Source organism: Aquarana catesbeiana, linkage group LG13, assembly GCF_042186555.1.
Source record: "Aquarana catesbeiana isolate 2022-GZ linkage group LG13, ASM4218655v1, whole genome shotgun sequence".
NCBI classification, from domain to species: domain Eukaryota; kingdom Metazoa; phylum Chordata; class Amphibia; order Anura; family Ranidae; genus Aquarana; species Aquarana catesbeiana.
In genome coordinates, this window is record NC_133336.1 from 22,509,592 (window position 1) to 22,526,340 (window position 16,749).

Genomic DNA, 16,749 nt, shown 5'->3' on the forward strand with positions numbered 1-16,749 from the left:
TTGTGCTAATAGGGATGATTGGGGGGTACTTGTGCTAGGAGGGAAACATTTTTTGGGGGGGAGGATTTGTGCTAGGAGGGGGAACATTTTTTGGGGGGGGGGTTGTTGTAGAAGAGGTGATATGATAGAGGGGGAAGGGGAATTGTTCTGGGAGGGAAAACTTTTTTTGGGGGGGATTTGTACTAATAGGGATGATTGGGGGGTACTTGTGCTAGGAAGGGAAATTTGGGGGTGGGGGTGGGGCAGGAGGATTTGTGCTGGGAGGGGATAGAGGATGTGTACTGGGAGGGGCAAATTGAGGGGTGGAGGATTTGTGCTAGGAGGGGTTATTTATTTATTTTGGGGGGGGGGGTGAGGGCTTTTGTGCTGGGGGGGGTTTGGGGAATGGGGGGGGAGATTTATGCAGGGAGAGGGGGAATTTATTCTTAGGGGCAAGCATGTAGATTAGTCCAATTTTTTGCTGACACATATTGCTCATTCATCTTGGGGGGGGGGGGGGTGCAGTTTGGCATGTTTTCCCTGAGCTCTAGATGACCTTGTCCCGGCACTGGTTGCTGTATATTGTGGCATATCAGGAATTTAAGTCAATGTAAGCTTAAAACAGAAGTGTAATGGACTCATTATTTTTATTTTTATTCTTTGCAGTGGCGGTACCCTCGACTGTGCCATCGCCTGCTCCTCTGCCTGTGCCCCCTCCTGATCCGAAGCCCAACGGGCACCACCCCACCCCCACCCCTACCCCAACCCCCACACCGACCCCCCGCATGTCGGTGTGCTCCCGGACGACTGTGGTCACGATGGACAATACCTCCAGAGGTCTCCACTCGGTCATGAAGTGGAAGACAGTCTTGGCGATCTTCGTGGTGGTGGTGGTGTATCTGGTCAGCGGTGGACTCGTGTTCCGGGCCCTAGAGCAGCCGTTCGAAAGCAGCCAAAAAAGTACGATAGCCCAAGAGAAGGCGGATTTCCTGCAGAAGCATTCCTGTGTGACTCAGCAAGAGCTTGACGCTTTGATTAAGGTGAGACACAAAAGGGGGAGATTTACTAAAACTGGAGCACTCAGAATCTGGAGCAGCTGTGCATAAATTCTGTATCTCCAACATTTATGTTATGTATCCAAGTTAGATATGCGTTCTATTTTATAATGCCCCTTGCAGAGGTTTGATACACACTATATTACCAAAAGTACTGGGACACCTGCCTTTACACGCACATGAACTTTAATGGCATTCCAGTCTTAGTCCATAGGGTTCAGTGTTGAGTTGGCCCACCCTTTACAGCTATAACAGCTTCAACTCTTCTGGGAAGGCCGTCCACAAGGTTTAGGAGTGTGTCTATGGGAATGTTTGACCATTCTTCCAGAAGAGCATTTGTGAGGTCAGGCACTGATGTTGGACGAGAAGGCTTGGCTCACGGTCTCTGCTCTAGTTCATCCCAAAGGTGTTCTATCAGGTTGAGGTCAGGACTCTGTGCAGGCCAGTCAAGTTCCTCCACCCCAAACTCGCTCATCCATGCCTTTATGAACCTTGCTTTGTGCACTGGTCCAAATCATTAGGTAGAGGGGGGATTATGGTGTGGGGGTTGTTTTTCAGGGGTTGGGCTTGGCCCCTTAGTTCCAGTGAAAGGAACTCTTAAGGCGTCAGCATACCAAGACATTTTGGACAATTTCGTGTTCTCAACTTTGTGGGAACAGTTTGGGGATGGCCCCTTCCTGTTCCAACATGACTGTGCACCAGTGCACATATCAAGGAACATAAAGACATGGATGACCGTGTTTGGGGTGGAGGGACTTAACTAGCCTGCACAGAGTCCTGACCTCAACCCGATAGAACACCTTTGGGATGAATTAGAGCGGAGACTGCGAGCCAGGTCTTCTCGTCCAACATCAGTGCCTGACCTCACAAATGCGCTTCTGGAAGAATGGTCAAACATTCCCATAGACACACTCCTAAACCTTGTGGACACTAGGGATGAGCCAAACACCCCACAGTTCGGTTGGCAGCAGAACATGCGAACAGGCAAAAAATTTGTTCGTACACATGAACACCGTTAAAGTCTATGGGACACGAACGTGAAAAATCAAAAGTGCTAATTTTAAGGGTTAATATGCAGGTTATTTTCATAAAAAGGGTTTGGGGACCCAGGTCCTGCCCCAGGGGACATGCATCAATGCAAAATTTTTTTTTAAAACAGACGTTTTTTCAGGAGCAGTGATTTTAATAATGCTTAAAGTGAAACAATAAAAGTGAAATATTCCTTTAAATTTCGTACCTGGGGGGTGTCTATAGTATACCTGTAAAGGGGCACATTTTTCCCATGTTTAGAACAGTCCCTGCACAAAATGACATTTCTAAAGGAAAAAAGTAATTTAAAACTACTCACGGCTGTAATGAATTGTCGGGTCTCGGCAATACAGATAAAAGTCATTGAAAAAAATGGCATGGGGGTCCCCCCAAAAATCCATACCGGGCCCTTTGGGTCTGGTATGAATATTAAGGGGAACCCGAACTGAAATTTAAAAGAAAATTGCATGGGGGTACCCCCAAATTCCATACCAGGCCCTTCAGGTCTGGTATGGATATTAAGGGGAACCCTGTGCCAAAATAAAAAAAATGGCGTGGGGTCCCCCCAAAAATCCATACCAGACCCTTATTTGAGCACGCAACCTGGCAGGCCACAGGAAAAGAGGAGGAGACGAGAGAGGGCGCCCCCCCCTCCTGAACCATACCAGGCCACATGCCCTCAACATGGGGAGGGTTCTTTGGGGTAGCCCCCCAAAGCACCTTGTCCCCATGTTGATGGGGACAAGCGCCTCATCCCCACAACCCTTGCCCGAGTGTTCTGGGGGTCTGCGGGCGGCGGCTTATCAGAATCTGGAAGCCCCCTTTAACAAGGGGACCCCGAGATCCCGGGCCCCCCTGTTTGAAATGGTAACGGGTACATTGTACCCCTACCATTTCACAAAAAAGTGTCAACATGTTAAAAAACCACAAGACACATCTTGGGACAAGTCCTTTATTAAAGAATAAAAAAACAAAAATGTCCCACAAAGTCCATTCATCTTCTTCTCTCGCTTCTCTCTTCTTCTCACTTTAAGCATTATTAAAATCACTGCTCCCGAAAAAACGGCCATTTTTAAAACTTTTTTTGCATTGATCCATGTCCCCTGGGGCAGGACCCAGATCCCCAAACACTTTTTATGACAATACCATGCATATAAGCCTTTAAAATTAGCACTTTTGATTTCTCCCATAGACTTTTAAAGGGTGTTCCGCGGCTTTCGAATTTGCAGCGAACACCCCAAATTGTTCGCTATTCGGTGAACAGGTGAACACCCAATGTTCGAGTCGAGCTTATGTTCGACTCGAACATCGGGCTCATCCCTAGTGGACACCCTTCCCAGAAGAGCTGAAGCTGTTATTACTGCAAAGGGTGGGCCGACTCAATATTGAACCCTACGGACTAATGCCCCATACACACGGTCGGACATTGATCGGACATTCCGACAACAAAATGCATGGATTTTTTCCGACGGATGTTGGCTCAAACTTGTCTTGCATACACATGGTCACACAAAGTTGTCGGAAAATCCGATCGCTCTAAACGCGGTCACATACGTCGGGACAATAAATGGGGCGGTAGCCAATAGCTTTCGTCTCTTAATTTATTCTGAGCATGCGTGGCACTTTCTGTGTCGGATTTGTGTACACACGATCAGAATTTCCGACAACGGATTTTTTTTGTCGGAAAATTTTATAGCCTGCTCTCAAACTTTGTGTGTCGGAAATTCCGATGGAAAATGTGTGATGGAGCCCACACACGATCAGAATTTCCGACAACAAGGTCCTATCACACATTTTCCGTTGGAAAATCCGACCGTGTGTACAGGGCATAAGACTGGGATGTCATTAAAGTTCATGTGCGTGTAAAGGCAGGTGTCCCAATACTTTTGACAATGTAGTGTATACTTGTGCATGGTTTGGAGTTATGTAGGGTTCTCAGCTCATTTCCAAGGAAAGTGGATAACAGACATTGGAACTCTGAGGTTTCTTTATATGTTTATTTTATATTATTATTGTCATCCAATACAGGGTGTCCCAAATGTCTCCATACATAGGAAAAAATAACAAACTCATATTATATTTATATATTATATCCAGTATTTTTAATTATTATTACATTTTTATTATATTTTGTAAATATTTTGTGAAATGTGAGGAAAATGTTGCAAATAGCGGTAGATTTAGCTACAATTTCCCATTTTCCCTATGTATGGCGACTTTTGGGACACCCTGTAGTATTTCAGTGGTGTGAATTTGAATATTGGGCTGGCAGCTTTTATGCACTGAAGGGCTTCCATGATCGCCTTGTTTTGTTGTAGGGACGAGTGAATTTAGAATTGAATCGCCACGCCGTAAAATTCATGTTCTAATACAAGTTATGTCAATGATAGATTGTTTGCACAGCCAAAGCATTTCAGGGGCTGTAACTCTGCCTCCTTCATTTGGGCTAACATGTAACACAAAGGAGAAAACTAACAAATAAATAATTGTAACATTGTAACAGTAAGGGCAAAACATAAATAGTGTGATCAAAACGATAGTAAAAAAAAAGATAACATTGATAATAATCAGATTTGTAATAATATCAAAAACAATAAAATGAATAACAAAAATACTATTAGTTATTATATTGATAACAGCACAGTGTTATCAATAATAGTCATAGTAATATAAGACATATAATAAAATATGTAATAGCATCATCATGTGTAAAATAAATATATAAAAAAAGAACATATCAAAAAATTGTCATCAAGACTGTAACCCCCAAATTATTAATATATTGATAACATATATGAAATGTGGAGCATAATGGATATAAACTTAGGTTTTATAAAATTAATGGCTGTCATATAATGAAATACTATAATAACTACTATTAAATAATCAACGTAACATACAGTGACTGTTCACATAGTTAAAATGATAATAATAATAATAATAATATCATTTTAATTCATATCAGTCTTATTAGTAGTAGTGGTAGTAGTAGCAGTTGTAGTAGTAGTATATAATAATAGTAATAATGATAATTTTATTGATAGTAATTAGGCAGTAGTAGTAGCAGTAGTATTGGCCGCAGTAGTAGTATATAATAATAATAATCATAAAAATAATAATAATAGCATTTTAACTATTATCAGTCAGTATTAGTTATCAGTAATAGTAGTGATAGTATATAATATTAATAATAATAGTAATAATGATAATATTTTAAATTATTATTATTATATACTACTACGACAACTACTACTAATAATTAATAACAATAATCTGTTAATAATAATGTTGTTATTATTATAATTTTAAATATCTGCGTAACCACTGTATTTCACTGTATCATTTTAATTCATATCAGTCTTATTAGTAGTAGCAGCAGTAGTAGTAGTATATAATAATAGTAATAATGATAATATTATTGATAGTAATTAGGTAGTAGTAGTAGCAGTAGTATTGGTCGCAGTAGTAGTAAATAATAATAATAATAATAAAAATAATAATAATACAATTTTAACTATTATCGGTCAGTATCAGTTATCAGTAGTAGTAGTGATAGTAGTAGCAGTAGTAGTAATAGTATATAATATTAATAATAATAGTAATAATGATAATATTACTGATATTAGTTAAAGTTATATTATTTTTATTATTATTTTTTTTAATTATTATTATATACTACTATGACTACTACTACTACTACTACTAATAATAATAATAATAACAATAATCTGTTAGTAATAATGTTGTTATTATTATAATTTTAAATATCTGCGCAACCACTGTATTTTACTTTACCTAAAATTTAATTATAGCATTTCATTATATATCAACCAATTATAAACCCTGTATTTATACCAATCAGTCAAAACATTATGATGACCCACCTAATATTGAGCAGATCCCACTTCTGGAAGTTACTATGACCCTCATTTTTATTGCTCTTATTTTTTCACACTTTTATTACCCCCCTATTGGCATTTGATCTTGTTCTCTAGTTTCCTGAATCATGTGCTACAACGACTTACAGTATATATGGAAACTTTTTAGCCCTGCTATTATCAGATGAAACTTTAGCTTTAAAGCGGTATTAAACCCCAAACCAAAAAAATATAATAAAGTAAAACCTTGGTTTGAGAGTAACTTGGTTTGAGTGCGTTTTGCAAGACAAGCAACATTTTTAAATAAATTTTGACTTGATACACAAGCAATTTCTTGATATACGAGTAGTATCATGTCACAACTGTGTATAAAAGAGAAGAAAGGCACCTCTAAAGCAGGCCATACACGGTTGAATTTCGAACAAATTTTCTTTTCAAAAATCAGATAGTTTTCTTTTTTTTGTGATCCGATGACGCCACCATTGATTTTCGAAATTTGGCTGACCAAGCCTTCAATTTCACCTCATGTTGCTACAGAAAAGAATTTTCGTGGGCGGGAATCTTCTTTTCTCTCCGTAAATTTTCTTTTCTTATTACATTGCTCGCACGATTCTCCCATCATTGATTAGAAAATCCTTAGTTTTTCAAAAAATTTCCAACATGTCCGATTACTCAAATTTGATGGGCGCACGAAAATCGTCCGTTGTTGCAGCCCACTAATGGTGCGAAATTCGTACGAAAATTCTTTCATACGATTTTCAAAAGAAAATTCTTACGAAGTTCGAACCGTGTATGGCCGGCATAAGTGTAGCAATATGGTTACATTTAATGAAGGTACAACATTTAGCAACATATTGCTACACTTATGCCGAACGAACTTTCTGATTTTGAAAAGAAAATTTGTTCGAAATTCGACCATGTATGGCTTGCTTTAGAGGCTCCTCTCTTCTCTTTAAGACCCCTTTCACACTGGGGTGGTTTGCAGGCGTTATTGCGCTAAAAATAGTGCCTGCAAACCGCCCCTAAACAGCCTCCGCTGTTTGTTCAGTGTGAAAGCCCGAGGGCTTTCACACTGAAGTGGTGCGCTGGCAGGAGAAGAAAAAAATCTCCTGCAAGCCGCATCTTTGGAGTGGTGAAGGAGCGGTGTATTCACCGCTCCTAAACCGCTCCTGCCCATTGAAATCAATGGGACAGTGCAGCTATACTGTGGCAATACCGTGGCCATTAGCCGCGCTGTACGAGTGGTTTTAACCCTTTTTCGGCCGCCAGCAGGGGTTTAAAACCGCTCCGCTAGCGGCCGAATACCGTGGTAAAACAGCGCTAAAAATAGCGCTGTTTTAACGCCGACGCCCCCTACCGCCCCAGTGTGAAAGGGGCCTTATACTCTGGAGCTCCTGCTGGATTTTGCTTCTAATCCCCTTGTGGAGGCTTCCATTTGTGGATGGACATTTTATGGTTACACAACCTGGTCACATTGCTATAATCTTTTTATATAGACTTTAAACTGAAGGACCTATGAATAAATGGTTGTGGAACAAATCATTTGAGTTTCCATTATTTCTTATGGGGAAATTTGCTTTGATATACAAGTGCTTTGGATTACAAGCATGTTTCCGGAACTAATTATTCTCGCAATCCAAAGGTTTTACTGAATATCGCAGTTTACCAATCAATGGGGCGGCTGAATTTGTTTTCTTTTTTTTTTTAGGATTTTTATCCTCTGTTTTCACCTGGTGATCTGGCCAGTAAACACCTCCTGTGTTCGGCCGCATCCACACTACGCGTATCGCATTCCCGGTCGCATTTTTTGCGTGTTTTTTGCACGTTTCATGCATAGGGCAGCCCATTCACTTGAGGGTTGGAACCATGAATGAGGTTTTATTGAAGGACGGTTTGCAGCCACACTTTCACCATTGTGTTTGACTTTAGGAAGTAGCAGATACTCCCTGGGAAGAGGTCATTGTCAGTGTTGATATGACTATTAATTGCGGCTCAATAACAGTTATTAAATGGCATGAATGTGTTTCCAAACCTTCTGTGTGTCCTCCTCCGTTTTCCCCAATGACTCATGGTGTATGGAACAAGCACAACACATATTTTCCTACACAAGCTTCTTCTATCCAGCAAACTGTTTATATTTGTATGTCTAGAAATCCATCTGAATTTGTAAGCTGTTCCTGAGCCTCAGATGGGCGACTAGGCCTTGAGGATGGAAGATTGGGGGATGGGGAGTGGGGGTCCTGACATAGCTCCCTGTTATCCCCCCGACTCTGCTCACATTACATTTAATCCAGAAATTCTCTTTAACCCCTTCATGATAAAGAGTAAAACAAATCCTAATGCCTGAACACAATTTTACAACTTTGACATGTGTTAGTAAAACTGTACATATCGTCACTACTACTTTGTGTATCCAGGTGAATTATACCGCGATCCTACCCGAAAAAACACACTGACACTGACACTTATACTAATTTTAAAAACTATTTTTTTAAGCATCTCAGTACTGGACGCTTTTACCCCCATCCTGCCCAGGCCAATTTACTGTTTTCAGCTCTCTCACACTTTGAATGACAATTTTGTGGTCATGCAACCCAAATTAAATTGTTATATTTTTTTTGAGACATAGAGCTTTCTTTAGTTTTTAGTATAACATTTTAATAAGTAATTCTTCAATGATGTGTGATAATGAGGCTGCACTGATGGGCACTGATGAGGCTGCACTGATGAGTAGGCACTGATGGCCACTGATGAGATGGCACTGATGGGCATTGACGAGGCTACACTGGTGAGGCTGCACTGAAGGACACTGATAGGCTGCACTGATGCTGCACTGATGAGGCTGCTCTGATGAGTAGGCACTGATGGCCACTGATGAGATAGCACTGATGGGCATTGATGAGGCTGCACTGGTGAGGCTGCACTGGTGAGGCTGCCCTGAAGGGCACTGATAGGCTGCACTGATGAGGCTGCTCTGATGAGTAGGCACTGATGGCCACTGATGAGATGGCACTGATGGGCATTGATGAGGCTGCACTGGTGAGGCTGCACTGGTGAGGCTGCCCTGAAGGGCACTGATGATGCTGCACTGATGAGGCTGCTCTGATGAGTAGGCACTGATGGCCACTGATGAGATGGCACTGATGGGCATTGATGAGGCTGCACTGGTGAGGCTGCACTGAAGGGCACTGATAGGCGGCACTGATGAGGCTGCACTGATGAGACTGCCCTGATGAGTAGGCACTGATGGCCACTGATGAGATGGCACTGATGGGCATTGATGAGGCTGCACTGATGGGCATTGATGAGGCTGCACTGATGATGCTGCACTGATGATGCTGCTCTGATGAGTAGGCACTGATGAGTAGGCACTGATGGCCACTGATGAAGAGACACTAATGAGACTGCACTGATAATGTGGCACTGATGGACACTGATAGGTGTCACTGATGGGGCTGCACTGATAATCAGGGTACTAATGATCAGTGCTCTGATTATCAGTGTAAATGTCCCTTGTCACAGGACGCAGCGCATCACCAATCAGGGTAAAGAGCCAGTGTTGGGATCACCAAAACTCATTAGTTTTGGTGATCCCTATTTGAGCACATTGCATGTGTAAACTTTATTGAAATCATTTTAATTGTATTGCAATTGATTATACCTAACCTAACTAATCATATACTATTCCCTACCCACTCCCACCCAAGAAAGATGTATATACTTATTTACTTACCCATTCTCAGCCCGTTCTTATCTGGTCACCTGATCCAACTGTGTAGTTGTGCAGTGGCTGCAGGAGAGAAGAGATAATGCTCCAACAACCGCTGGTAAAGCCTGGAGCAGTGATGTCACCCATAAGCTTACAGTGGTCTATCCATTGTCAGCACTACATCCTCTCCCCTGAAGATGCCACTGGCTGACACAGGGGAGCTGGATCACATGACCGGACCGGAGCGTGACAATCCAATCCCAATTTTATTCAAAATTAGGTGATCATGGGCTGAACCTTGGAGAATAGAGAAAATCCTACATTTCGGGTGATGCTACAGCAGACATTCACGCCTTTTCTAATGTTTCTCCCTCCTCCACAATTGCCACACAAAAAAATAAATAAATGGAGGGCTCATTCACCTTTGTAGTACTGTCTGAAGAGTGATCCAGCTTTTTGCACTGCTGGATTCTGTCGAAATATTCACTGCCAGGCTGCCCTGTCCACTTCTTGCACTGTGTCGGTCTGCCCTGTCCTCTTCTTGCACTGCTGCCATCTGTAGAAATCTTCACTACCAGGATTCCCTGTCCTCTTCTTGTGCTGTGCTGTCCTGCCCTGTCCTGTCCTCTTCCTGTGCTGCTGAATTCTGTAGAAATCTTCACTGCTGGGCTGCCCTATCCTCTACTTGCACTGCTGGAGGTTGTAGAATTCTTCACTGCCATTGTGCCCTGTCCTCCTCTTGCACTGCTGGATCTGTAGGAACCTTCACTGCCAGGCTGCCCTGTCCTCTTCTTGTGCTGTGCGGGGCTGCCCTGTCCTCTTCTTGTGCTGTGCGGGGCTGCCCTGTCCTCTTCTTGCGCTGTGCGGGGCTGCCCTGTCCTCTTCTTGCGCTGTGCGGGGCTGCCCTGTCCTCTTCTTGCGCTGTGCGGGGCTGCCCTGTCCTCTTCTTGCGCTGTGCGGGGCTGCCTTGTCCTCATCTTGTGCTGCTGGATTCTGTAGAAATCTTCACTGCTGGGCTACCCTGTCCTCTTCTTGTGCTGAGCGGGGCTGTCCTGTCTTCTTTACGTGCTGCTGGATTCTGTAGAAATCTTCACTACCGGGCTGCCCTGTCCTCTTCTTGCACTGCTGGAGTCTGTAGAAATCTTCACTGTCGGTCTGCCCTGTCCTCTTCTTGCACTGCTGGATTCTGCAGAAACCTTCACTGCCAGGCTGCCCTGTCCTCTTCTTGTGCTGTGCGGGGCAGCCCTGTCCTCTTCTTGCACTATGTGGGGCTGTCCTGTCCTCTTCCTGTGCCTCTGGATTCTGTAGAAATCTTCACTGCCGGGCTGCCCTGTCCTCTTCTTCTGATGTGTGGGGTGCCCTGTCCTCTCCTTGCGCTATGCGGGCCTGTCCTGTCCTCTTCCTGTGCCATTGGATTCTGTAGAAACCTTCATTGCCAAGCTGCCCTGTCCTCTTCTTGTGATGTGTGGGGCTGCCCTGTCCTCTTCTTGCACTATGTGGAGCTGTCCTGTCCTCTTCCTGTGCTGCTGGATTCTGTAGAAATCTTCACTGCCGGGCTGCCCTGTCCTCTTCTTGCACTGCTGGAGTCTGTAGAAATCTTCATTGTCAGTCTGCCCTGTCCTCTTCTTGCACAACTGGATTCTGTAGAAATTTTCACCGCCAGGCTGCACTGTCCTCTTCTTGTGCTGTGCGGGGCTGTCCTGTCCTCTACCTGTACTTCTGGATTTTGTAGAAATCTTCACTGCCGGGCTGCCCTGTCCTCTTCTTGTGCTGTGCGGGGCTGTCCTGTCCTCTACCTGTACTTCTGAAATCTGTAGAAATATTCACAGCTGGGCTGTCCTGTCCTCTTCCTGCACTGTAGAGGTTAACAGCTTTGTGTCTCTAGGCTCAGTGGCAACAAAAATGATCCAACAGAGACATGGCCCCTCCTGCCTTCTCCTCCAAGGAGAAAAGTTCTTTCATGGATTACATTGTCAGTAATCACATTTCACAATCTGATAAAGGGTGGAGAGAATCCTGGGATCTATCAGACCCTTGCTTGTTGCAGACAGGTCCATTTGATATCAAACTCAACAAAGTTGTATCCAACATCCCAGCTTACAGAATTGCATTACTAAGCCTTCTGGGGAATAAATACGACTAAATGAAGATGGTTACTTGAAGCAGTAATTAGGCTAATTAGGTACAATATTTACAGAGGTGGTTTATGATATTCTAATTCATGTGATTTAAATCTACAGATGGGATCATGTGGAGCTGAATATTAGCAGAGATGGGTGTTCGAGGTCCAGACTTTGGGCCGAGTTTGTGAAAAAAAGGAAGCTTCAAAAATACACCAATGTGTTCCCTGATTCCAGCACTGCCCATTCTCATAGTTCAGTAAATATTGTGCAATAGATAGCCATATACATAAGAAATCCCTCCAGCACACTTCATTGCAGATCCTTACCTTACTCCATGTTGGAGAAATTGATGTTTCCTTTACCACGTCCTTTCTAAAGTGACTGCACAATTGCAGGGTCTGCCTTCGCTGGCACCACCTAAGCAGCCTCTGTTGTATTCAGAAAAGGGGCAGCAACTACATCCATTTTATATGCTTAAAAGAAACCTCGCTTGTGAACCTAATCCCCAGTGAAAAAGATGAAAAAGAGATATTTATAACAGCAACAATAAAGCATTTGCACTTACAAATAAAGAGAAAGAAACCGCCCAGTAGGTAAAACAGTTCTGAATGGCTAAAACACACTTCTGGGAACGGCATGTAGCTCCACCCGATGTGTTTTGTCAGAAATTATGTTTAATTGTCTATAGCAGTGTTTTTCCACCTTTTTTCAGTCAAGGAACTCTTAAAAATTATAGACAGTCTCGAGGTACCTTCCAAAATGATGGACAGTCTTGAGGCATCACATTCTAAAATTTAAAAACTATTCTAATGTTTTACATAATACAGCAACATCCACACACGTAGGACGCCCAATGTTAGAGGTGATTTATTCTTCTAAAGCAAATACACTTTTGCAAACTGGTACTGATTAGCATTCTAGTGTTTTACTTCTCCCTCAGTTTTTCTCCATCACTTAGCTAATGAGAGCCCAAAGCTGATGGAGAGAGGCAAGGGTCAAATATGGTTGGCACCTCATCCCTTTAAACCCAAACACATATTAATTACACAGGTTCTGTGGCTGATTAAGGTGGTAATTAAACTCACTTGGTGCCTTATCTGCATTTAATTAGCCTCAGAACCCATGTAATTCAAGGGTGTTCGGGTTTAAAGGGATGAGGTGGCAACTCTAGGGTCAAACAAGGATGATATGCAGGCAACTGACATCCTCATTATCAAATGATGATGTCATTGGTGGTTAGAAGGTCAGCAGCTAGAAGGTTGTAATGGCGCACAATGAAAACCTGTGGCTTTGTGTAACTAAAAGGCAGGTTTCATCCACCCCCCGGCTTGTATACAATTTTGGGGCAATTTTTAGGCATTTTAAGAAGGCACCCCTGAAGAAACCTCAAGGCACTTCCCGGGTGCCTGGGCACCCTGGGTGAAAAAGGCTGGTCTACAGTTGTAAGTGCATTTTTTAGGAAGGAAGCAGAAAGGGAAAGCACCACTTTGTGTGGTAGGACAGGTAAAATGTATTATACCCCTAAATAGGACCGCAGCATAGGGCAGGCGGCGCGGATGGTGGTGACGTCACGGGACCCAAGATGCTTTGTGATGCATTTTGGATCATGCACCGTGCTGATTCCAGCATGCACGCTCCTTTCTCAAGCTCATGTATTTTTTTTAACCACTTCACCCCCTGGAAGATTTTATCCCCTTCCTGACCAGAGCACTTTTTACAATTTTACAATTTTAACTGACAATAGTGCGGTCATGCAATGCTGTACCCAAACAAAATTTTAGTCCTTTTTTTGCCACAAATAGAGCTTTCTTTTGGTGGTATTTGATCACCTCTGCGGTTTTTATTTTTTGCGTTATAAACAAAAAAATAATAGTGACAATTTTCAAAAAAAAAACAATATTTTTTTTCTTTTTGTTATAGTAAATATTCCCCAAATTAAAAAAAAAAAAAATCTTCATCAGTTTAGGCCAATATGTAGTCTTCTACATATTTTTGGTAAAAAAATCGCAATAAGCGTTTATTATTTGGTTTGCGCAAAAGTTATAGCATCTACAAACTATGGCATTTTTATGGTGTTTTTATTATTTAATATTTTTTTTACTAGTAATGGCGGTGATCTGGGATTTTTAGCAGTATTGCGACATTGCGGTGGACAAATCGGACACTTTTGTCACATTTTTGGGACCATTGACATTTATAGAGCGATCAGTACTATAAATATGCACTGATTACTGTATAAATGTCACTGGCAGGGAATGGATTAACACTAGGGGGCGATCAAGGGGTTAACTGTGTGTTCCAACTGTGTGGGGATGGGACTAACTAGGAGAGATGACAGATCGCTGTTCCTACTTGGTAGGAACACACGATCTGTCTCCTCTCCTCTGACAGCACAGGGATTTGTGTGTTTACACACACAAATCCCCATGCTGACTCTCGTGCATGCGATCGCTGTGCAGCGGGCACGTGCCTCCGGCGGCGCTCACGCGCCCTCTGGTCGCTCTCCTTGGCAAAGCTGTATATATATACAGGATTTCGCGCAGGAGAGCCATTCTGCCACAGTATATCTGCATGAGCCGGTCGGGAACCGGTTAATAAAAGCATGTATTGGGTTTTACACTATGAGGAGCCTTCGCTCTCCCTTTCTTTTCTAATATACTGGATGATGACCGGAGATGGCTGCCTATATCGAAGTTCCCTCTTGGTTGCCAATTCATTGGATTGAAGCCTGAGCCTTGCCCATTTATAGTCACAATTGCATCATGCATTATACCCTGTTTCCCCAAAATAAGACCTAGCGTGATTGTCGGTGATGGCTGCAATATAAGCCCTACCCCCCCCAAATAAGCCCTACCCTGTTTCCCCAAAAATAAGCCCTACCCTGAAAATAAGACCTACAAGGACTTGAACTAGGGTTTATTTGGGGGGTAGGGCTTATATTGCAGCCATCACCGACCATCACGCTAGGTCTTATTTTCGGGGAAACAGGGTATGACTCTAGAATCGGAGTGTCATATACTGTATTTTTGGTAAAACTATGGCTGCATTCATTTAGCTGAGAAAAGTCTTAGATGCTAACTCAGCGAAAATGAAACTCATCTAACAATGATTTTGTTTGCAGTTCTTTCCAGAAAAAGACAGCCAATGACTCAGGAATTGAGATCGTTGGGGACGTTCTGTAAACCAATTCAATGCTCCAGTTGTGCAAACACAAAAATTAATTAAAAAGCGTTTTTGGTTTGTGGTGCTCAGATGTAGTCTAGTTCAGCTTTAAACATTCTATTATGTCATTTCTTTTTCTTTTTTTTTTTTTTAATCTCAACTTTATTTTTATTTTATTAGTATGTTTCTATTTCTATTTTTTTTTTTGCAAGTTTAAGAAAATTGTAGAAGCTGCATGCAGACTGAGATGGAAAATTAAGAATAAAACCATAATAAAAAAAATAAATAAATAAAATAAAATTGAGGATAAAAAAATATAAATATATAATGGAATCTTTAAAGAAGAAATAGACTGCACCTGAACGCCACAAACCAAAAACAATATTTCATTAATTTTTGATATTCAAAGCAAACTCCCCCAGCCATCCATGTCTCAATGCTTTATTTTGTTAACAAATCCCTGCCCCCCCCCCCCCCCCCCCCCCCCGCTAGCATTTCAGCCCTTTGCACCGGCCATGATCTGCCTGAATTGCACAGAGAAGCACATAGATCCATTGCTGGGGGAGGGGGGGAGGGTTGAACCATGGAAAGCAAAACATAGACTTCATCTTTAACTCCTTGTGGACTGCCCCTCGTACATATACGGCGGGGCATCAGCTCCTCTACGCAGAATCACGTACGGGTACGTAAATATGAACATCCGGGTCTAATTGTACACAGCGGGAGCCAACCCGATGTCCGCCGGGACCCGCCGATCATTCCAGACAGAGGCAGGACAAGGCAGATCACCGTTCTCTTAGTAGGGAAGATAGAGATCCTATGTTTCTGCTGCCCCACAGTTAGCAAGCACGCCCTGTGGACACATTTAACCCTTTGATCACCCTTGATGTTAACCCTGTCCCCTTCCCAGCCAGAGTCATTAGTACAGTGACAGTGCATACTTTTTGGCACTGATCACTGTATTGGTGTCACTGGTCCCCAAAAAAATATCAGTTAGTGTCTGATTTGTCCACCACAATCCTGCTATAGGTTGCTGATCTCCACTATTACTAGTAAAAAAAAAAAATATCCCATAGTTTGTAGATGCTATAACTTTTGCGCAAACCAATCATTATACGCTTATTGGTATTTTTTACCAAAGTAATGTAGCGGAATACATATTGGTCTAAACTGATGAAGAAATTAGATTTTTTACATTTTTTATTGGATGTGTTTTATAACAGAAAGTAAAAAGTATTTGGGTTTTTTTTCGAAATTGTCCACCTTTTTTTGTTGTTTATAGCGCAAATGAAAATCCACAGAGGTGATTAAATACCACCAAAAGAAAGCTCTATTTGTGTGAAAAAAAGGACATCGATTTTATTTTGGTACAGCGTCGCACAACCGCGCAATTGTCAAAGTAACACAGTGCCGTATCGCAAAAACTGGCCTGGTCATGAAGTAAATATTCCGGAGTTGAACTGGTTAGATACAAGGAAGTGTAATGCATCCTCAGCATCATGCATTGTAGTATGGGTTTACTATGGCTAATGCTACTCATAAAGTAAAGGATATTTAAACTACTAACAAGAGGATGTAGAATGTAGCCCACACTGCATAAAAATTGTTTGCTTATGCTTCACATTACCTGTGACCCTTCACTCTGCATAGCTGCGTTGTCAGGATGCTGGGAAGAGCAGATGCCGGATGTTGTTCTCACCTTTACCAAGAAATGTCTAATTGAGGGAGAGAACACATCACGTGTGGCTTTACCTTACAAATGCCATTGTGCTCTGGATAAAGTACACATGAGCAGCTGTTTACACCGCGGAATG

At 42.3% G+C, this 16,749-nt stretch overlaps 1 protein-coding gene across 1 annotated transcript in view; it reads left to right on the plus strand.

Moving 5' to 3' along the window:
• Positions 1–727: 727 nt before the first annotated feature.
• The window catches only part of KCNK10 (potassium two pore domain channel subfamily K member 10), a 90,630-nt gene continuing 74,608 nt past the window's right edge, over positions 728–16,749 (plus strand). Inside the window, exon 1 of the mRNA XM_073610342.1 lies at positions 728–1,019. Coding sequence (XP_073466443.1) covers positions 765–1,019 — 255 coding nt within the window. The 5' untranslated portion in view covers positions 728–764. The remainder of the gene's footprint in view (positions 1,020–16,749) is intronic.